Source organism: Balaenoptera borealis (assembly GCF_965194805.1).
Source record: "Balaenoptera borealis genome assembly, chromosome: 4".
NCBI classification, from domain to species: Eukaryota; Metazoa; Chordata; class Mammalia; order Artiodactyla; family Balaenopteridae; genus Balaenoptera; species Balaenoptera borealis.
Window position 1 is genome coordinate 130350128 of NC_138861.1, and position 24598 is coordinate 130374725.

The window sequence follows — 24598 nt, forward strand, 5'->3', positions numbered from 1 at the left end:
ACTATTGAGTTCGCTCTCAGCTCCTCTCATTAAAAGGGACTTAAATGAAGACTCCTGACTGTGAAGGGGAGGCCAGCCAGGCTGGGTGAAGGAGGGGGCTTCTGCTAACAAGCCTGGTATGGGGCCTTACACAGAAGATCAGCACAATTGACATCTTTTGTTGTTTCTATGCGGACTGATGTGTGGGAGAGAAGGCCCTGTTGGGTTAGTTAGGGGTATCCTTTTGGAGGGAGCCCTGGAAAAGGAGCCAGATGGTGAAATAAAGACTAGCTGAGATCAATGTGACAGAGCCTTCGCAGCACCTTTAGTTATGGCTCTGTTATACTGGGAAAAAACAGTTGTTCCCCTTCTAGTTACATGCTTTGCTTGTGTGGTGTGAGTGTCTTGAATGTGCTTCTATACATGCAAGACGCCAAGACCAATATAGAGTGTTGTTTTAAACTGTACACACAAAGGCTCCTCGATTAGACCTCTTCCCAGGGTGTAAGTATTTTGATGGCTGCCATTTTGCACTCTGCCCATGGGGTAGAGCCAGGTAACCGTAAATCCCAGATGGGCTGACCAGCAAAGACTCACTCTAACCCACTTCAGTCAAGCAGCTCATGTTCTTTTAAGCACTTCTTCTTCTTCTTTTTTTTTAATACAGAAGTATTTTTTAATTTAATTATGTGAAACACAAATGCTGACTTGACATATATTCACATGTAACTCTTTCTCTCACTTTTACAGCTCAACAGATTGGTGAATCCAGAGGAACTGCTATAAACACTACATACTGTATCGGTATTTCAAAAGTTTATTCCAACCCATTTCTTCTTTTATACTCTAAAACATCTTCATTATGTTGTTTGATGAGATAGATCCACAAGAAAATGGAGGTGCCCAAGGTCAGTCCAACCTTCAGCCAGTCAGGTCTGCCATGTGGCGGTTCCCGAATGCACAACTTTGACCGCGCTGAAGAGCCGCTCGGGAGCTTGGCCGGGGCCAGCAGCTTGGAGAAAGTGCGCAACAAGGCGGACGGCGCCATCTTGATGGGCTGGGCTCCGCCTCCTAGGGGTCGGCGTCCGGCCGAGCGCCCCCTGGCGGGCGGAGGCGTGGAACTGCGGGCGCTAACCCCCTCTTTTAAGCACTTCTGACACGCTCAGCACCCTTATGTCCTCAGTGCTTGTGAGCATTTGGGCTTCCCCAACAAGGAGGATGATCTGGTCCCTACAGTTTATTCCCTACTGCTTGGCCTTCAGTGTGCTCACCGTAAATGAATCCAAGGAAAAGATCGGATTCAAGATCAGATTCAAAGGTAAGTGGAATTTGATTTGATAAGGAAATATATTTACCTCTTAAATGTTAGATTCATAGGCATTAGAGCAAATTAAAATTAACTTTAATATTACTAATATTAATAATAATGTTGAACACTACCCTGTTTAATGCCATGGTGGTAATGTAGTTACTGAGGCTTTGCTGAAACATGACAACTGCTAATAACTACTGCTTTTTGAATGCCTACTATGTGCCAGGGGATTTATGTACATTATTAGTCTTCCAAAAACTCTGTCAGATGTGTAAACCTTGTAATTAAGATATAGGGACTCTGGCAAAAAAAAAAGAAAAAAAAAGCCCAAGTAAATTGCTTAAGATTGTCCAAGTAGTAAGTGGGAGAGATGGGCTCAAGCTTAGGTCTGTCTGACTCCAAATCCCATGAGTTTCCACAACAATGTGTTATTATTTTGGTGTTTTTCTCTAAGAAGAAGGAAAATTATTTTAATATATTTGGAAACAATATTATCTTTTTATTTTAAAATTTTGCAAGGCAGAATAGGAACATAATCTATCATAAAAGTACGTTTGGTATCGCAAACTCCGGGAAAATAATGGACGCCTTTCTAAAGGATGCAGCAGTCCTCCCCCACCGATTTCACATAGCCTTCATCTACAGAATTTAACTTTTTCTAGATTCCTGGAGGAAAAATCCCTCCTTACATGATAAAATTAAAGGCATATTCATAACCAAAAATTCCTCTAAGCAGAATTGAATTTTAAAACTTCCAGCAAAAAGAGACTGACGTCTCAGCAAAAAGTAAATAAAGATACTTTCTGCATCTTCTACATAAATTGACACTCATTTTAAAATATAGTAATTAGTTGATGGACAGTGAACTAAGGAATTTTCACCTTCTAGTAAATTATGTGAAGTAGCGGCACCTACTGACAATGTACGATATTGCAGTCTAGCATCATTAGAAACAAATTCTAAAGACTTTAATATAGGAAGAAACTGTTTTGTCAGGTTTTAATTTTTATTTATTTATTTTAAAATTTATTTATTTTTTATTTTTTTAATTTTTTGGCTGCCTTGGGTCTTTGTTGCTGTGTGCGGGCTTTCTCTGGTTGCGGTGAGGGGGGCTACTCTTCGTTGTGGTGCGCAGGCTTCTCATTGCAGTGGCTTCTCTTGTGGAGGAGCATGGGCTCTAGGCACGCAGGCTTCAGTAGTTGTGGCATGCGGGCTCAGTAGTTGTGGCACGCGAGCTCTAGAGCACAGGCTCAGTAGTTGCGGCAGACAGGCTTAGTTACTCTGTGGCATGTGCGATCTTCCTGGGCCAGGGCTTGAACCCGTGTCCCCTGCGTTGGCAGGTGGATTCTTAACCACTGCGCCACCAGGGAAGCCCCTATTTTGTCAGGTTTTTAAAATTACAGAATGCATCTTCCTGGAAAAATACACTATGTCTGGAGTATAAGTAGTTACAGAATATGCATGGCACATCTTTCTGACATCTCAATTTTATTCGACATTTATATACGAAAATAAATGTTTATGTGACTTAGATGGCACAATTAGCCTGATTTTTTTTTTTAATCTATGATGGAAATCTAAAAGTGTCTCTGTTTCAAACACATTCATTTTTGTCTTACTATTAGAGGTTCTTCAGTGGAAAACTTTTAGAAATATTGGATCTAGCTCATTCCCTTTGTTTGAAAGATGACAGAAGTCATGTTCCAGCTTGTGTCTAGGCTCAGAGAAAAGTTCAGGGAAGACAGACTTACAGACTCTTATTCTTCATTCTTTCCATCTGAATTTACCACAGGGTCCCCATTTGTATGGTAGATACTCAATCAAAATAGAAAAATAATGTTCAATTTGGGGAATCACAAACACGTGGTCAAAAGAATTTGGGGAACGTGAGAAGTTCTACAACCTCAGAATCACTGAAAATTGGTAACAATGCTACAATAAAAATCTCCCATGGGAGAAATTCTGCAAGTTCTCAAAGGACCATGAGTGACGTCTAGCGATTCCAACAGCAAGCACGTCTTCTTGCTGATCGTCAGTCTCTTTCTGCTGGAAGTTTTAAAATTTAATTCTGCTTAGAGGAATTTTTGGTTATGAATATGCCCTTAATTTTATCATGTAAGACAGCAATTAAATCAGCAGCATTAGCTTTATAGCACAGTTAACATTCTGAAACACATCTATTCCATATAATGAAAGATATTCAAATTTAGGCCAAATTTTTAAGTTCAAAGAATAGCTTTAAAATAAGACTGCCAATGAGTCTGTTTAGTGTTTGATTTGCAGCTAGTTAGATATCCAGATTTTTGGGGTCATACATGTCTTTGTGTTCTACTTTGCTTTATCAGAAAGCCAAAGGACTTAGATGTTGCCTAACAGTAGACAGATAACTTCAAAATTTCCAAATGATTCTTCAAAATGAAATCATAAACTGAGGTTGGCAAAAATAAAAACTGAAACTACGTGAGGATCATTACTACAGCAAATAGCCAAGCCAGGTTCAAATGGGTGCAAATTAGCTGTTATCATGTTGCTGAAGAGGCACGCATTTGGCTTTTAGTCAAAGCGACGTGGTCAACATGGAAACTTTATTGTCGCACATAGCTAGTGTTTCAGATGTAGGGAGCCTCCAGGGTTTGTTAATTCAGCAACTTAAGAAAGCCGTTAAATACCCAGAATTATTCTTTTCCTTCTATCAGCCTTGCCATCTGGGATAGGCCTTTTCATGCTTGCAAAATGATTCTATCTGCAAACTTTACATCCTCACACATCAATGTCCAGAGGAAAAACAAACTCAAGAGCCCTCTCTCACATGTCTTTTTTAGGAGCTTAGAATCTTTCTCCAGGAGTTACTCCAACAGATTTCCACTCATGCCTTATTAGATTTGGATCAGGTATCTCTTTCCAGCTCAATCTCAAAATGGAAAGGGAAATTGAACTACTGTGTTATGATTGGTTGAAGGTAATCAAGATTCACCCTCTTGGGGCTGTGACTAGGGCAGGACTAATCTTTCCTGAGCCCTAAGACCTGCATCAAATATGGGTTCTACAGAAGGAAAAAGGGCTCTTGGCAAAAAACCAAGTGTCTCCTACATGGCACATCATAAAGCAACAGAAATTCACATCCCTAAAGATCGATGGGGAGAAACTTTTAGCATGGAAGGTACCTTGATATAAAATAGAATGTATAGGGACTTCCCTGGTGGCGCAGTGGTTAAGAATCCACCTGCCAATGCAGGAGACATGGGTTCGAGCCCTGGTCTGGGAAGATCCCGCATGCTGCGGAGCAACTAAGCCCGTGCGCCACAACTACTAAGCCTGTGCTCTAGAGCCCGCGAGCCACAACTACTGAGCCTGCGAGCCACAACTACTGAGCCCACATGCCTAGAGCCCGAGCTCCACAACAAGAGAAGCCACCGCCTTGAGAAGCCCACACACTGCAACGAAGAGTAGCCCCAGCTCGTGGCAACTAGAGAAAGCCCGTGCACAGCAACAAAGACCCAACGCAGCCAAAAAATAAATTAATAAATAAATAAATGTAAAAAAATAGAATGTATAAGTGAAAGATATGCTTAGAGGACTTAAAGAAAAGAAAACACATTAGGTCAGTGTTTCCATCTATCCCTTCTGCTATCTGGGAATTTTATCTCTGACTCCTAATCACCAAAGGCAAAGGCAGACTAACATCTTAAGGCTACTTTCCTCAGCTAGTATGTATACAAAGTACAAGAAGGATAATGACTTGTCTTGCAAAATACTGGGACAGCAAAAGGGTTTTGGTCCAGCTGCCTCTTTCCCCAGCACAACTCCATGGGTTCTTTGTGCTTACACACACACACAAATTCATAATGGCTGTTTCTAGCATTGCTGTGTGCCTGACCTTGGGTTGTGGTATCCTGTGGGAGAAGGAGCACAGGAGATGAAAAGGAAGGCGTTTGTTCTCAGGAAGAATTGTGAGCTCTTTGGGTTCTATGAATTCAACGTAAGGGTCCTGTGAAACAATGTAGATTATGTAGATAATATAATGGAAGTTTATGTTGATAATTTCATTTACAGTGCATATTCTTATCATGTTCTACATTATGGTTACAAAGTAGATTATAGGATTTTTTTCCTCAAACAAGATTGAAAAGGTCAAAGGGATGTTATCTTAATAAACCTCTAAACCAGAATCACAGAACAATATCATTTGAAGAAGAATTCTTAACCTTCTCTGTGGAAACTTGAAAAACATTAAAGAAAGGCAAACCTCAAGACTTTCTACTAAAAAAAACTGGTTATAAACATTTTTTAGCATAAAAGAAAATTGTACTTGGATAGCCTATCTAATAGTGATTAATGTCCTAAAATTATATTTAGCTAAACCATATTTAGCTGTACTAAAGAAAGCTCAGGCTCGTTTCATATCTAATATGATTCCAAGAATTCTAAGATTTTATGTATTACTTAATGTTGTTGTTCTTTTTGTTACTGAGTATTTGAAAACTATACAGATTCATTAATTTAACAACTATTTATTCAGTAACTCATACACGCCAGGCACTGTTCTGAGTGCTTGGGATACATTTGTGAACAAAAGTAGACAAAAGATTGAAGCCCTTGTGAGGTAATATTCTAGTGAGGAAAAGAGAGACCATGAATGATAAACATAACAGATTAATAGATATACTATGATAGAAAGTAATAAGTGCAATGGGGGAATACAGAGCAGGGTGAGAAAATCTAGAGCATAAGAGACGTTGCCTCTTTTTTTATGTTTTTTTAAAATTAATTTTTATTGGAGTATAGTTGCTTTACAATGTTGTGTTAGCTTCTACTGCACAGGAGACGTTGCCTTTTTAAATGAGGTGGATAGGGTAGACCTCATGGTGAAAGATGTATGTATATCTTATAAAGTTGTATGTGTATATATAATATAATATATATTTACATGAGTACATAAATACAAGCTACATTAAAATTAAATATTAACTATATGTATGTTTTTACACTGAAAGTCTATTAATGTATTTCCCACTAATTTAAAATTTGTGATTAATTCAAACACTCTATTGGTTAAAAATTTATCTTTGTGTTTTCCATGAAGAGCTTCTAATAGCATAAAATGACTTCAGAGAATGTTTTTATAATATTTTTTATTTTTCTTGATTCTAAAAGCTTGCTTATTTTAGGAAAGTCAGAATATTAAAAAGAAAGAAAATAAATATCACCCATAATCCCACTACTCATAGATAACTACTAATATTTTAGAAAAATTCCTCCCTTTCTTCATACCTGCCCTTCTTCCTTTTTCCTCCCTCCCTCTCCCCTTCCTCCTTCACTTCCTTCCTTCCAATCTTCCTTTTATCCACCTAGATAGAAGTAAAAATAATTATATAAATGGATAGGTTTTGTTTTTTTTTTTAATTGAGGCTATGCATAGGTCTTCAATCGCTTATCTGAAAACTCTGGAACCAAAATGTGCTTGAGAATTGAGAAATGATTGGGTATAAAAAGGTAATTTTATATAAATTGTACATTACATAATATCCCTAGTGTGTCTGGGGCAGGACCCTGCAATCAAATACATTAATAGTGGAATGTTTGTTCATAATACATGAGATTAATAAAGACTATAAACAGCCTCATATGAGTTACGGTCATATTTTGCTATTAATTGACTCACAATTAGTCACAAATAGTCTCTTGTTTTTCTGAGCTTATTAGATTTCAGAATTGCAAATAATGAATTGTGATCCTAAGCACATTTTTTTAAATGGTGTCGTTTCTTTACTTAAAGTTATATTTTAGAAAAAATTTAAAAAAATTTTTTAAAGTTATGTTAACGTTCTATCATGTTAAAGTTTTGTAAACAATTTTGATAGTGACAAAATAGCTTACATATTAAAAATTTATTAAATATATTTTAGGCATGTTAGCCAGTTGTTCACCATATTTGATGTGTATGTTTTTCTAGTTTATGTTTACCTATTTATGTTGTTTTTAAAAATATTTACAGATATTACATGTATCAATAAATACCACATATGATATTTGTGGTGTCATCATACTTATGGCTGCATCTGTAGACCAAATCTGTAGATTCTTTTTTGTTTGTTTCACCTTAAGTTTCACTTTAATGAAGTGAATAGTGTTGCACATTCTATGCGTCTGGACAAAAGTATGATGATATAGACCAATCATAATGTCAAAGTATTTTCACTGCTCATAGAAACTTCTGGACTCTGTTGTATTCCTCTCCCCTCTCCCCCCAAACTCCTGACCACCACTGATCTTTTTATTGTTTCCACAGTTTTGCCTTTTCCAGAATGGCATATAGAACCTATTTTTCTTTTTCTTTTTTCCTTGAAAAGAGAGCTTCAAAGCCTTTATGTCTATAAGACCACTCATGGCCCACCCAGGCGAGGACCGGACAGGCTCTAGGTGGCAAACTCCCCCACTAAACACTGTAGCTTTTCTTCCAATATTGAGCCCTGTGCCGCTGGTCCTGCCCAGCCGCCACGTGGAGGACGTGTGTTGGGTACTTGTTGGGTATTTTGTGCCCCTTGTCACAATGAGCCCAGATTCCTGTCAAGTGTGCTGTAAAGAGACGAGCCACTTCTTCTCGCTCCCTGCTCTGAGCACAGCCCTGTAAGGTGTTTTCAGTTATGTCTTTCTTTTAAGATTTTATATTTTCCTTTTTACCCCTCAATCCATCTAGAATAAACCCTTCAGCTACAACATAACTCCTAAACAAAAACATTTTAAAGATACATTATAGCTATATAGATATTATAGATATATAGTTATTGTAGATATATGTACAGGAGCATTGGCACATGGTATAAGGTTTTGGCAAGTACTTTCTGAGGATCCTCTCTGACTTTTGGGAGCCATCTGGCTCAGAGAGCTGCTCTCAACCACGTGGAAGGTTTAGGATTAGAGCCCTGACCCTGTCAGGAAGGACCACGTGGTCCAGCACTGCAGGTGCTGGGTCAGGATGAGGAAGGTTCTTAGTCAAGAATTATCTTCCAAAAATCAAAGACAGTGATTTCCAAGTGGATGAAAAAGTGAAGAAAGAAAAGCAGCTTTTTTCTTAAGAAAGTTCGTGAAGAGTGGAAAAAGAAAAGCCAGTGATTTCAGTGAATGCCAGTATAGCAGAAGAGAGGCAGCCCCTTTCTGCGCGAGCTAACAGGATGCTAGTCAAGAACACAGAGAAATGTCTTAGACCGTGAACTGTGTGCGAAGATTCAGAAACTCCAAAAAAGAGCTTGATGATTCTTACTCCATAAAGAGCCTTTCTCAGAAAAGTGTTCTCTGCTGGCCTGGTTGATAATCGTAATGTAGTTTTGTAGTGGCTGCTAATTTACCAAAGATGACCTCAATGCTTCAGACATTGACACTTAAGTATAAAGGAACTTCTGGCTGTAATGTTCCTGCGGTTCCCAGTGAAGCGAAGCTGATTGGTTTTGCTCCTGGAGTGTCAGATGATGGGTGTTCTTTGATGTCGTCCTTTCTCCATTACACTAATAAACCCTCAGCCTTTCCTCTTTCTGCCAACTGCCTCCTTCCCCTTGCAAAAGCTTAGTAATATCAGAAGATTGTGAAGAGGTCAGTTTAGATGAGAATGGGAGAATAACTTTTTAAAGCTTCCCACACTCTGAGTTCTGCTTCTTATTCTAGCAATCCTCAATCCAAGAACATGTAAATGCCACACTGGCATGACTGTTGCTAACTTTTACAAGCTGCAATGTAACGTCCTTAGCAATCAATTTGGACTTCACTTATAAAGAATTTGAAATGCACTCAGGTGGTATGTTTATTGGTACAAAAGAACTTTCAGAAAGTCATCAGAAGAAAAAAATTTTTATCAGAAGTTTAGTTTTTCTTTTATTGTTAATTTTTTGTTGGATTATTGTCCATCAGACTATTTAATTCTGTACTTAATATGTGTATATGATTTAACATATATATCATACATAAATTGTTTTTACATATTATATATAAAGGGAAAACATCTGGCATATATGTTTCTTGCCATTAATTTCCATTTTTACTTAAACAAATAGCTTCAGGTGTATCTTTGGAGTATCTGTACTTCCAGTTTTTGAAATAATCTAATTAGGAACTAGGAGGCATATTGTATTGGAACTAATTGACGATCTGATTGTCTTTTGGAAATTGGAGTTGTCTTGCAGACGTGAACATCAAGAGTGTGCCTGAAGCTGGAATATTGCCGGATCTCCAAAATGTCTCTACATAGAGTGACATATGTAAGTTCAGCTTCATAAGGATGCTTGCAAACTAGGCTATAACATAAAAAGTCCTCATTCTGCAAATTGCTAACCCCATATCCACACCTGTGATTTATCTTCTCCTTGAGTGATATTTGTTTTTCTAAAGAAGGTAAATGTGAAAACTGGAATCTGAGTTTAACTTGAAATTCCTCAGAACTGCAAGATAGAATAAAAATTTTGAAAAGAATTTTGTGTAATAGCCAAAACGTAAAATGCTCTTAGGTTTTAAAAGTAAGCACTTCTGGCCCAAGTAGCCCTTGGCTTTGAACTGTGGCCTATATATAATGAAACTAATAACTTTCAGATTTTTAAACAGAAAGATAAACTCTCAGGGAGGCGGGCTCTTTGCATGGTACCATTGCTACATTCTAACTAACCCTAGATATGGGAGCACTTTAATGTATTTTTTAAAATGCAAATATATACTACTAAGAAATAAGGTATTTATAATCACTTTACCATAAATTAAGTCATTATAAAGCCATTTATATAAAATGTAATGTAATTTAATTTTTGTATGTTATTTATACAAGGATACCCCTGAAAGATGACTGAAAAGATAACTGAAAAATGAAAGTATAATGCCAAAAAAATGACAAGTGCTGCTCCATTATCTCCTTGTATGTCAGGTTGTCCAGCATTGGTTGGTATTCCCTCTACAGTTCCTTTGTAGACCAACTGATGTTTTTAGTTTAGAAACTTCTATGAGAATTTTTTAAAGTTTCTGATTATTATTTTTGTAATACAAATAGTTTTTTCAGAGTGTGTCTGTATAGTCTTTACTTTAGTTCCTTCTGTATGAGAATTTTTTAAAGTTTATGATTATTATTTTTGTAATACAAATAGTTTTTTCAGAATGTGTCTGTATAGTCTTTAGTTCATTCTGTCTGGATCAAGATGAGCTCTTTTAATTTGCATGCTTTGATCCATTTTCAGTTGCTTTCAAATTGAACATCGTTATCACTCCCTGTTGGGTTTTCCTGGGGCTTACATCTAGGTTGGTCTGCCCCTCTGTCTATCACCATCGACTTGGAACATTCCACCCATTCCTCCCATCATCTGCAGCTGTGTCTTCCTCATCTGGGTCTATACCACCCACCCTATGGGTGTGCTGTACTTCCTTTCCTGTACTTCTAGCCTGTCCCAGCCCCTGAAGCTAACCCTACGTCTTTGAGTGGTATGTGATAGGATAACCCTTTCTGTGTTTGAGCCACTCTTTTAATAAGCATACTATATCTAAACTTAACAGAGAATAACCACTTTTTATGCTTTTGTCTTGCAGAGATAATCTTTGGATGGCATCTGATTTTTGTGTTAATTCTATTTATGGTATCTTTATCAACATGACTTAAATTCTCCACAAGTTGGGAACAGTTCACAGAGTGAGTTTCGTAACTTGCAATTTCACATGAAAAGATCTGAGAACTCCTACAGTAAAAACTGGGTTGGACAAAGCATTTCTTACATTTACGAGGAAATCCTTTCCTGCACAGCTCCTATTTTTCCTCCTATCAAGCACATTTTGGGAAACGTTACCCAAGAGAGATTTCTTTAACCATCACAGTAAGCAAAGGGAGCTAACATATGATGAAAACCACCCAACTGCCAAACATCACATATTTGATATCATTTAACTTTTTACAAAAATCTGAGATTGTTTTCTTGTCATTTTTCAGTTATGAGAACTGAGGTTTATTAACATCAGGCACACTTGCTCACGTTCATACCTGTGCAATCAGGGCCAGAATCTGTACCTGACTCCAAATCCCGTGCTCTTTCTACAAAATTTTCTACAAAATTTACTCATTCATTACATTCTTATTTGATAGAAGTGAATCTCTTGACGATCTCAGATAAAAGCTCTTAAATTATCTCAACTATTCCTATTGGGAAAAAAACCCTTATTTTTACCTGACGATTTTTTCATTTTACTGGAAAGCAATCAGTGGAGGGTGAAGGAAATAGATACTAAATAATCTGGTAATGAAGCAAGAATTAATGTCTAAAGGTAAATTAAAAGTTTGCTAAATATTGTTAGTGGTAGTTTCTTTTGAAAAGCATATGACAAACTGGAAAAAAATTAAATTTACGAACATAAATATAAATTTATGTCAGAAACATTGGCCTACCACTTCCTTATATTTTAAAAATTCATTTTAACTTTGTTTGTAAAGTTTCTTAGTGATTAATCTATGTCCTGGGATTAACTTTAATGTTCAATGGGAAAGATAGATTTCTGCCATACTGTTGGAACCTATTGAACTAGGAGTAATAATAAATTAAAGAAAAAATAAATTAAAGGCTAGTTATTCTTTTGGGGAAAATGGATCTACATTTTGCTAATTAATGGAATAATACATTTTGATTAAAAAACTTACAAAGTTTTGCTAGAATATTTGAATATTATAATAGTTTGCTCACTTTAAATTGCCAAAATTTGACTGATTGCCTCCTGTGATTTATAGAAGGAAGATAATACTTCTAGAGACATTGAAAGACTGAGGAATAGGTTGGAAATTAAAAGGAGATTCAATCTCCCCTGTCTTCAATGCATTTTCCCCACAGCTGCTAGAATACTTTTCCTTAGACAATAGAAAGAATAGGAACTGCCTCTCTTTGGTATCACCCACGCATCACGCCACACACAGTACAGTTTTATGCAAATAAAAGAAATTTCCAATAAAATGACAATGATAAATAATAATCCAAAATAGATCATTGATCAAGATGAGAGTTAGGATATGTGTAGAATTGGCCAAATGTCCAAAAATGTATTGATTTACAAGAAAGTTTTAAGCCATCAGGAATTTTACCTTAACTTCTTATTGAGGAGCTGCCCTGTATTAAAATTCACATTTTGCTGCAGAATAATCTGAAGTTTATAATGCTAGAGTTCAACTTTGCTGGAAAGTAACACCACCATCTCACTGATTTTTAAAGCAGAACTCATTTGGTATAGTTCTTTCACAAAGGAATTCTATTACCTATGATTTATTTATTAACAACCTATTAAAATGTAGATTATCAGTTATATGCAAGTAGGCACTTAATTGAAAGAAATAAGGAAATTAGACATGGGCTTTGGTGGTTTTATTTCACTGGAACTTTTCCCAAAGTTGCTTCATTGAAATATTTTCTTAAGGAGCTTTGTCAGATTTTGGAGGAAATTCAAATGAATAATAGTATTTTATTTTTATTATGAAGTTTTCCACTTTAAAATGTGCAAGATGTGCAAGCATAGCATTTGAATTGTTTACCTCATCTGATTATATTGGATCTGATTGTATTATTATAAAGCTACCACCAGTCCTACTTTCCATTTTCAAAGATATAATAAAGAAAAAAATATGTATATTGTATGTGTACATATATTCTTCACAAGACCCTTGATCTAAACTCTGAGCTTTAACTCCCACATTTGTGATTAAGATTCATTTGTTTCAAACTAGAGAAACTAACTCTGACTGACTTAAAGAACTGATTGGAGAGATACTGGGTTACTCACATGAATAAGAGGGAAGTTGTAGAACATGGTCAATCTTAAGGGGCCAAGGTAGCAACCACTATCCCCTCAAGGCACCCTGCTGCCTTGAAGTTCAAATTCCAGCAAGGGAAAGTCCAGCCGGCCTGGTGTGCATCTCATGGGTGTCCCTTGCCTAGGAGAGGACAGGACACTTTAGATCAAACTGGGTCCAGTGGGGAAAAAGATAATTTTCCTAAAGGATATTAAGGTGCTATTCCCAAAAGAAGATGGAATGGATGTTTGGAAATCAAGAAAGCAACAATCTCTCAAATACCTTTAATAAAGTATTATGCTAGAGTAACTTTCCTCAGAGAACCAGGAAATCTTATGTGTATTTTTTATCATTCTTCTGAGTATGCACATGCAAAGATATATAAGGAATAATATTGCCTAATAATTGACCTTAAAACATATAATTGACAAGAGGTATTGAGCTATGTCTAAGATTGAGTTAATTGGAAGTATCCCATTTTATAAATGAGGTAGTTACCGTATATGTAACCCAAGTTTTAACTCCGAGCTCGTATAGATAGAGAAATTTTTTACAGCATTTAGAAAACTGGTGATTTTATTCATATATATCTGTTGGGAGAGAATCCTCCTTGGGAATATCCCATTTCTTTACATCTTGCAAGCAGAGACACTGATTGCCTTAGTTCTGGATTATCTTTTCAAAAATATTTTTCAGGGGCTTCCCTGGTGGTGCAGTGGTTAAGAATCCGCTTGCCAATGCAGGGAACACGGGTTTGAGCCCTGGTCTGGGAAGATCCCACATGCTGCGGAGCAACTAAGCCTGTGTGCCACAACTACTGAGCCTGCACTCTAGAGCCCGCGAGCCACAACTACTGAGCCTGTGAGCCACAACTACTGAAGCCCGCGCGCCTAGAGCCCGTGCTCCGCAACAAGAGAAGCCACCGCAATGAGAAGCCCGTGCACCGCAACAAAGAGTAGCCCCCGCTCACAGCAACTAGAGAAAGCCCGCACGCAGCAATGAAGACCCAACACAGCCAAAAATTTAAAAAAAAAAAAAAAAAAAAAATATATATATATATATATATTTTTTTTTTTTTTTTTTTCAGAAGATAGAGGAAGTACCTCCTTCTGGGGTAGGTGGCAGACAAGTTTGCTGCCCAATATAATAAAGCTAATGTCTCTTTCCAAAGCAACAGTCAGGCAGGATTACTGCCCATCATAAAAGGCTTGGGTTCTCTAAATTTAGGGTTCCTTTCCTGTAATGTGGCCACTGCATGTGTAGGTGTCACCTGGCCCTCTTCACTTTGCCCTGTGGGAATCAGGCTCAGATAACGGGCACAAGGAAATGCTGATACTGTGGCTACTGCTATTGCTGGGAGTAATGAAGTCTTCTGTCTCTGACCCAGGAATCTTGTGTCTTCTGCTAGCATTCCTGAAACTATGGCAGCTGACTTAGGTATTTCAGACTTTTACAGTTCTTGACAATAGCAGCCTTTATCAACATTGACATTTTTCTTTACAGATATTGAAACCAAGGAATTTATTGAGTCCCTACCATGTACCAGCCACTGTGTTAACCTCTTTATATACATAATTTAATCCTTAAATAATCCCATAAATTAATAACTATTTTCTTCATTTTGTGCCTTAGCACTTAGAGAATTCATTAGAATTCATTTCAGAGAGAGCCTTGCCATTTGTCTGTCTGTCTGTTTGTTTTGGTGACAGAATACATTGATAATACTCTTGAGTAGAGGGTAAGACCTCAAGGACACGTTTGAAAAATAAATGACTGTCATTATATATATATATTTTTTTTTAAATTAATTAATTTATTTTTGGCTGTGTTGGGTCTTCGTTTCTGTGCGAGGGCTTTCTCTAGTTGTGGCAAGTGGGGGCCGCTCTTCATCGCGGTGCGCAGGCCTCTCACTATCGTGGCCTCTCTTGTTGCGGAGCACAGGCTCCAGACGCGCAGGCTAAGTAGTTGTGGCTCACGGGCCCAGTTGCTCCGCTGCATGTGGGATCTTCCCAGACCTGGGCTTGAACCCGTGTCCCCTGCATTGGCAGGCAGATTCTCAACCACTGCGCCACCAGGGAAGCCCACTGTCATTATATTTTTGACAAAGGGGTAAATGTTTGTTGCTACTGAAAGAAGGGAAAGAGTTGCAAGTTAGAGAAAATGTCGGAGACTGAATACTACGTGGAAAAAGGCAGAAGAGAAAGTAAAAATAAAAATAACAAGGCAATAAAGCTGTGGTAGAGGGCAAGGCAGGGTACACAAATACTAGATAGGAACCTGTAGTGGGAGGCTATGAATGCAATCCCCATGATCCCACAAATATTTAGGACAGACTGTACAAACCATGAGAAACTCATTTCAGGGATTAGATTACTTGCGGATCCTCTGGAAGGTTCCGAATTTCATATCCAGGTTTACATCCAGGATGACATGAGGTTTGGAGGTCATGGTGAGTTGGTAAAACAGAGATGGCAAAACAGAGATGGCAAGCTAGAGGGTCTTGAAGCCCCCAAATACTATGTGGGATACTTATACAAGGAAAACCTGATGCTCATAGAGGTTGAGTATTTTGGTCAAACTCACAGAGTTATTGTGCTGCGTGGCAGAGGTTTTAAAAATGGAACATTTTCATCATGTTTAAGTAGAGAATCGCATGCAGAAATACAGTCAAGAAGGTTTTTTTCGCTTAACTTATGTGGAACCCAAATAGCAAAGCAATTAACATAACCAAGCTGGTGCAAATGATTTTCAATGCTTGATTTGGATATTTTGAGTATGTCGGCTATCTCCTGCGTGGTATAACAATGATTGTTCTCAATTAATGTCTTGATTTGATCGCTGTCAACTTCAACTGGTCTACCCGACTGTGGAGCATCGTCCAGCGAGAAATCTCCAGCACGAAACATCGCAAACCACTTTAGACATGTTTGATCAGTCACAGCACCTTCTCCATACACTGCACAAATCTTTTTTTGTGTTTCAGTTGCATTTTTACCTTTCTCGAAATAGTAAAGCATAATATGCCGAAAATGTTGCTTTGCTACTGCTTCAAAGGTCTCTGGTTTATGGGACTAGATGAATGACAATTCTGTAGATGAAAATAGGAAATAGAAGACAGAGTGGGTTTAGAAGGGACGATGGCATTCATCACAGTTTGGGACGCACTGAGCTCTTTATTAGGAATCAGGAGAGGGGTCTGGATTAAGTCATAGGAATCTGGAGACCCCCGGGTAAGTTACCACATCTGAGAGAACTTGAGATCATACTGTTTACATTCATGCTAGCATCTATCTTGCCTTTTTGAAACTTCTGTTACTTAAAAGGAACATGAGAAGAGTCTGAAAAAAGGAAACTGAAGGGAAAGACATGTTTTTGGTTGGCATTCAGGAGTGGTCAGGAAGCAGGAAGACATTAGGGTCTCCACGCAGGAACAGAGAGAAAGAACCTGTGGAAGTTAAACAGAATCAAAGGAGGAGAGAAGGCTTAAGTCTCATTCTTTCCATGCTAAATCCTGCTCAATGCTGTAACCCCTTGTGAGAAATGCGGAGTATCATCTCAGCCTAGGCCGGCCCTGCAATCTCGCACATGTGTTCCCTCAGCCCCCCTTCCCGGGGCAGATGGAAATGGCCCGAGTGTGGCAAATGCACGTGAAGCGACACACTGAGCACCCTCACCAGCACAAAGCCAGCCCCTCGACCTGCAGAGGCGTCTCCGAGTGGAGGGGGCCTCGTGCTTGCCAGCCGCCTCTGTGTCTGTGTTGGCTGATGTGGGTCGTCATCACCCACATGTGGGAGAGGAAGAAGGGAGCTGTGAGGTTCCCCCGCAGATGTGCAAATGCTCCCCCCAGTCAAGGGCAGACTCAGGAAAGTCAGCTCATGTGATGATTCTCCCAACAAATGAATTCTCAGTAATAGGTTAAGAGCATTGGGAAGCCCTAGGGTTGGGCTTAGTTTACCAGAGCAGCACTTCGTGAGCCTCATATATTGTGCTCCTCCTTCTGACGCTGGAGTGGAACAAAGTGGAAGAAGAGCAGAGAGAAATTATTTTAACTTCTGAGTGCAGGACACAAATTGGCGAAACTCACGCATTTCCACAAACATTGAATTCCCCCCCTATTACTCAGCAATTATTGGCAAGTTAATTGGTTCTAGATCTCAACATTATCACTTCCTGTAGGAGGCTTAAGATAGAGTTTGTCAATATTCTTGGCAATATATTACACACACACCAGCATTTGAGGCAAAATGGAAAGAAATAACTTTATTATGCAAAATTTTCCATTTGAATATATCTACCCGGCCACAAATGGAGAAACTAGAGTCCCACAGGGCTGTCTGGAAGGCTGGGGAGGCAGAGGCGGGGCGTGTGTGTGTGGTGTGTGTGTGTGCGTGTGTGTATAGCATGTGTGTGCTGGCAAAACTTTCCTTTTCTATGGAATCACAAAGGCTGGAGGTATAACTGTTTCCCCGTAACACCTTTTTCCCTTGGAGCAAAGACTGATGAAAGTGAAGAGGTAGTTATATAAGATGGAAACTAGGCAAGAGAAATTATTTCTAAAATTATTGAAAAGTGAGGATTAGAGCAAACATTTTCTTTTCTTTTGAGCTTGTACTTGGAGCTTAAGCAATTTTAAGCCAGCAAGAGGATCGTAGTGTGGCTGCAAGAGCAGTGCAACTGATTTTATATCTGCCTAGGATTTAACATCCTGCAGGTGCCCAGGATGATTAGAAGCAAATGACAGAAATGAAACGGGGCAAAGGGACCCTCAAGTTGGGGAGAATAATGGCTGCTAAATGACTCTGTCCTCCCCTCCAAATATGGACTCAACCAAAATTAGTGCATAAACAAAGAATCAGTGTGAGATGCTTTGAGCTGCCTGGACATTTTTGAAAATAAGTGAATGTTTAAAGAATAATTGTTAAATTGAATCATTGAATTGGGAGATATATGTCTTTTAGATTCAATTCTACCAGTGTCTGAGCTACATGAAAAAGTATCAATACATGAAAGCAACCAATCAGGCCCAACTTCTACCTTTAATGCATTTTAACGTTAAATGTACATTTTCCTTTTTCTATGTAGGAGCTTAAATGAGATACTTCTCTTAACCCAGGGGGTAACATAAATTCTATAAAATATATAGCATTTTTTATCAAAATACTTTCTCCTAGAAGTATGCTCTTATAACTGCAAATTGATGAAGACCCAAAGAACCATAAAACAAGTGGAACTTGCTGGAATAATTTAGGAAGCAGAATTATAGCATGCATAGAACTGGGTGGCCAGCCCTGGGGCAATTTTGAATCCTGGCTCTGCCATTTTCTTGCCATGAGACTTCGATTAATCACCTGTAACAACGGGATAATTATACCTCTCTTGCTGGGTGATAGAGCTCAATAAATAAACTAAGGAAAATCATCTGAAGTTAGTCCATGCTTAATAATATTAGAAATTTAGTCTGAAATATTATTTTTGTTGATAAGGAAAATGGGGTTAAAAAAAAATCTATGCTAGTGAGCGTTACAGGCTGGCCTCACTCCCAGACCTAACTAGACTCCGAGGAAGGTTTTCTTCTGACATCACATCACAACCATGACAAAGTGAATACATCTTTCTCTTCATGTGATACCTTCAAGTCAAAGATCGAATTCTCCATGACCTTTGAAAACTTAAAATATGCCTGGTCTTACATTTCCAAAGTAATAGAGACCACCGTGTGGTGTGACTTCCTCTCTTTTCAAAGGGATAGAGCTATTCCTCACACAGTTTCTACAAACTGTGTGTGATAATGAAGCAAGTGCCACAGCACAGGGGTATGACCTTTATAATGAGCTGAGACGGAGACGTCCCCAAATGATTCTGGGAGAGGGTCACCAGAGGGATTGGCTGACTCTCAGGCCGGGGATGTGGAAGCCTGTCTTCTTGGAGCTACAGTAGTGCCCTGAGCAAGGGGTCCTCTTTGCACATTTGCAGTCACCCACCGGGAGTTCAAATGAAATTAGGTCTCGCCTCAACTGGATTTTCTCCCAATACATTAGCATTTGTACAATCTTGCCAATGTTTGGCAGTTTGCTAATTAGTAATAGGATGACTTCAGTAATAGTAATGGCATGATTAAATCATGTTTTACTGCTGTTGAATTGACCTATAACAAGGCTACCAAGGGGTACTTCTTATATATACGTTCAATTTTTATTCTGGTGAGCACACCTCAGTTGGCAAACTTAATCCACTACTAGAAGTTGGATTACAATGACTTTTTCACGAATTCAAGGAAATGGAAATTTAAAAAAATACACCAAAATGTTATGATGCAACTATGGTCTTTCTGATTCACTTATACTGAAGTATTGGCCAAGAATGATTTGTCTCTTTAATCAGTAGTAGAAAAAACAAAGCTTTAGTGAATTAACGTAAGAGAAGGATAATTGTTTCTCAAGAATTATCAAGAATTAAATAGAAAGACTGAGGTTGAAAGTAGTTAACTGCTTAGTAAGGCTCTTTCATCTTCCTATTACACAAAGCTTCAAGTATTTCCAAAAATTGAAAAAACAAAAAAAGATAGAGCTGGAATTAAGCAGAATAACTTTTGGAAGTTGGAGCTAGATAGTCTCAACTCTTATCTCTGGATTGTTTATTGGACTGCAGCTTCAGTTGACGCTCCTGGTTTTCTTTAGTTACTTCTAGAAGTACAGATATCCGTGAATCTCGCACTCCTGCTTTATACCGCCTTGTAAAGATGATCTCCAGTTGGTCCTAGTAGAACCCTTATTAAATGGATGAACTTAATACTTTTAAACCTGCTTAATCTTTAGACATCTGTCATGTCACTGTATAATTTAATTGCAATAAAATTTGGATACATTCGTTTTCCTTTTTAATTGGTTTGAGAAGACAGAGTTATGTTTTTTGTTAATAATTACGCAAATGCACGGGAAGAAAAACACAGATTTAACTGCAAATCGATGTGTCTCTGAACTGCTTCTCTAAGTATATATGTACGCAGCAAAGCCATCACCATCACGCTAGGATTTTATGTTTCATAATCTAGTCCAGCTAAAAATGAAGCAGGCTCACAATTTCTCATCTTAAAAAAATGATTTGTTTATAGTTTCAAGTTTACCATTCAGATTGAACCACTCACTTAGTTTAAGAATGTATATTCACTTCTTTGATTCTATTTATAGTTTCACTAAGGACAACAATGATGAACATAGTATCTAGATAAACTGGCTAAAGAACTAAGCCCCGATAAAAAGAATGGGAGCAATGTTAAAATCTTACTACCGCAGAAACTTTTCCCCCAGGGAACACATATTTAAATCAACATACAATATTACTGCACTGCAAATGGAGCTGCTGAAATCATGAAGTCATCCCTGTGAGTCCAACAGCAATGTGCTGAAGAGAGTTTCAGGCGTGGTGCCTCATCCATCAACCAAATCTCATTTCGAGGAAGCCGGAAGCTGTGATAGGTTGTATAATTTTGGCCCCTAGGACTTGATCAGGACCTCAGCTGGCACAGCCTTGTCCTCCATCCGTGCCAAAGGGAAACATTACCAGGTATAAGCAGTGGCGGAGGTGATGTGCAGGTGTGGCGGACACAAGCCACAGTAAGAAGAGGAACGAGGGCCCTCAGCCAAGCTCTCCCTCGGCCTGTGTGCTCCTCCAACAGCGTGCGCTTCTACGCATTGGCTTTCTTTTCTGAGGAGAAACCTATGAAAAACAGCAGGAAAATGTTTCAGATTGAAAATTAAAAATTCATTTCTCTTCTTCTGGCTTAGGGCTAACATAAACTTCGAGGTTGGCGAGAAAAGAAGTATTTTGTTCATGAGCACCCACAAGTTTACACTGAGAAATCAAGAGGCAGCAAATGGAAGGTTATTATTTTCAGGACTGACATATGCTTACCATTTCGTGAAACCACTTGTGGCCTAGTCCTAATCACGCCTGACAAGGATATACTACTTCTCATTTTTGCTGGCATTTTGGTGGCTCTGGCATTTGCTTATGAAAGTGAGTCATATGTGTTACTATTTGGTTCAGTACTCATCCCACACAGAGATAACTGCCAAATAAAGTACTTTAAAAATACGATACTGGGTGCGTTCTTGCCGAAGCCATAGAAAAGATCACAGTTCTTACGATGTGAGAGTGTATCACGAAAACCAATATGAAAAATTTGGAATATTTTAGTAAGACCAGGATAAAATGCCACAAATAAGTGCCATAGGGAAAACAAAATCAAAGAAGTCTACTCATTGCAACAGAAAAAAAAAATCGCATAAATGCCAAGAAATAAGGTGTTTTCCTGGTTCATGATAACGTTTTAGTATATGTTAAATGTTTTATACTTGCTGCCCTGCATTTGGTATTTCAGAGATATGCTAAACCAACATTTTAGTAACAGGAAGATAAAAGGTTACTTTTTCAGGCTGAAAAAATATTCTTCTGAGAACTGTGGCCATTATATAAAAAGGTATCTACTGGAAACAAAATGAAAAGACAAGCTACTGGATTGGAGTAAATACTTGCAAATGATATGACCGATAATGGGTTAATATGTAACATATATAAATAGCTCATACAACTCAATATCAAAACAAACAAACAAACAACCCAATTAAAAACGGGCATAAGACCTGAACAGACATTTTTCCAAAGAAGACAGTCATTTGACCAATAGGCACATGAAAAGATGCTCAACATCATTGATCATCAAAGAAATGAAAATCAAAACCACAATGAGATATTAGCTCACACCTGCCAGAATGGCTATCATCAAAAGGACCACAAATAACAAATGTTGGCAAGGATGTGGAGAAATGGTAACCTTTGGACACTGTTGGTGGGAGTGTAAATTGGTGTTGCCACCGTGGAAAACAGTATGGAGTTTCATCAAAAAAACTAAATATAGAACTACCACATGATCCAGCAATTCCACTCCTGGGTATGTATCCGAAGAAAACAAAAGCACTAATTCAAAAAGATATATGTACTCCAATGTTCATAGCAGCATTGTTTACAATAGCCAAGATATGGAAGCAACCTCAGTGTTCATCAACAGATGAATGGATAAAGAAGATGTGGGATATATATATATATATATATATATATATATATATATATATATATAAAATATATTATATGTATTATATATATATCCATTACATATATAATGGATATATATAATATATATAATACATAATATATATATATAATGGAATATTACTCAGCCATAAAAGAGAATGAAATTTTGCCATTTGCAACAACATAGATGGACTTGGAGGGTATTATGTGAGATAAGTCAGACAGAGAAAGATAAATACTGTATGATATCACTTATATGTAGAATCTAAAAAATACAACAAACGAGGGAATATAATAAAACAGAAACAGACTCACAGATATAGAGAACAAACCAGTGGTTACCAGTGGGGAGAGGGAATGGAGAGGGACAAGAAAGGGGCAGGGGATTAAGAGGTACAAACTACCACACATAAAATAAATAAGCTACAAGGCTTTATTGTACAGCACAGGAAATATAGCCAATATTTTATAATGAATGAATGAATATGTTATAATGAGCTATGAGCAGAGTATAACCTTCAAAAATTGTGAATCACTATGTTATACATCTGAAACTTATATAATATTGTAAATCAACTATACCTCAATAAAAAAAGAAAAAAAAATTTAATGCCTTTTTGGAAAGTTATATTAAACATAATAAGTATCATACTTTCTCAGAAATGTTAGCTACAGTTTCTACAGGAACTTAGCCGCATAACGTTCTTAAGATATTTGTGGTGTACGTTTTTGAAATTACATGCAATTTATGGCACTGAATTACATTTTATGGCAAAGAATTGATTTACAATATATACCTGAACTTTTGGTGTATTTTAAAGACAGAGTAGACATGATTATGCACTAAACTGAGAAAATATAAAAATATAGGTAAAAATGTGTTTAGATGGGAATATGATAACTTTACAATAATTTTTTAAAGTCTGGAAGCATTCCTTAATTTGATTAAAAAGATTTTGCATTTCCGAAAAGAAAAGATATCTAATATGGTGAGAACATTAATTTGGATCCAGAAGCATGATCTACTGGTCTAACCAATCCTGAAGTTTAGAATTAATCCATTAATTAATGATACCTACCTCTAGGTATCTTAAAACATTAAGAAAAATTAGTTCCTGTGTAATTTTTACAACACTCTTGTGAAATAGGTATAGAGGCAAGGGCTACTACCCCCAAGTTTTAGATGGAGAGCAGCTATGGCCCATGAGATAATCCATGGCAGAATGGAAATCTGAACAAAGGCAAATACAGGTCTTGAGTTCCTTGAATGGAAGGCAGAGTGTCCTTATATAGTGAAGTTGGTTAGAGACTTCTGTCATGAGACTTGGCTCTGCAGTTATGGGGGCAGGACAAGAGAAACACCACAAGGGAATGTGGGTCCTCACCTGCCAGGAAGAGTTGGCTTTGCCTTATTGCTTGGTGAAGGACTCCACCCAATAATTGGGTAAGTAACTATCTATTAATGGTGTTGGTTACACTGTAGGTTTCCATGTTCACAGGAGCACAGGTTAAGTAGCCTGATGCCAAAGTGATCTGAATAGACCCCAGAGATCTTGGTGGCAGAAGCCATGTCTCAACTCTACATCAAGTATTAGCTGAATCTAAAGTTCAGTTGGTGGTTAAGAGTGGAGGGGGTATCAGTGCCGCAGGGGGGTTTTAAAAGGATTGAGGGGACTCTGCTCTCTACATGCCCACTAACCTCTTTGAGTGTGAACTCTTAGGCATGAACAGTAAGGAAACCTAGGTAAGTAGACTTTCTTCCCAGTTGGGATGCAGAAAGTCTACTTACCTAGGTTTCCTTACTGTTCATGCCTAAGAGTTCACATTTTATATATATATAAAACATATACCTTGCTTTCCTTCCCTATGGATTTTTATCTTCCATTTAAGACAATTACTACAATTTTATTGACCTGGTGGAATTGTGACTAGTCTAGACTTACTGTGTGCATTTTTCTCATCTAGGATCGATCTATCTATCATCTATCTTCTATATCTATTCATACAAAATGTTAAATAGAATGTTTAGTCTTTGCTTATAAAATCAATGTTTGACTAGGAATATATTTACCATCTGTATTTTCATATGTTCCTGTACATATAAATATACTTTTGCACTTTATTATTCTTTTAGCAAAATCATTTAGTTTACTGATAAGCTGACCTTTAGAGCGTTAAAGGTGAGGTGGCATTTCTCCTGTAATTCTTTTCAAACAATCTAGAAATAGGCATAAAATTATCTGCCTCTAAGTTTCAATTAATTTCCTTTATTAAGAAAGTAATGTATTTTATAAAAGAAAAATATTGTAATATTTTATCCATCTGTATTGAAAATTATACAAAGTATGGTCTTTAAGTTTCTTCTGTTCCTTACATTTCTTAAGTACTTTTTACTATTTACACTGGTTCCTTTATCTCTTCATACTATT

The 24598-nt window shown here is 37.6% G+C and overlaps 1 protein-coding gene and 1 pseudogene across 3 annotated transcripts in view; both read right to left on the reverse strand.

Moving 5' to 3' along the window:
* Positions 1 to 673: 673 nt before the first annotated feature.
* On the reverse strand, positions 674 to 1045 carry LOC309628659 (NADH dehydrogenase [ubiquinone] 1 subunit C1, mitochondrial pseudogene; annotated as a pseudogene). Its single transcript has one exon. The product of its transcript is annotated as an NADH dehydrogenase [ubiquinone] 1 subunit C1, mitochondrial pseudogene (transcript).
* A 14123-nt stretch (positions 1046 to 15168) lies between these two features.
* The window catches only part of TNIP3 (TNFAIP3 interacting protein 3), a 73857-nt gene continuing 64427 nt past the window's right edge, over positions 15169 to 24598 (reverse strand). For both annotated transcript variants that reach the window (XM_082389691.1, XM_082389690.1), the window contains one exon: positions 15169 to 20795. In XM_082389691.1, coding sequence (XP_082245817.1) covers positions 20764 to 20795 — 32 coding nt within the window. In that variant the 3' untranslated portion in view covers positions 15169 to 20763. The remainder of the gene's footprint in view (positions 20796 to 24598) is intronic.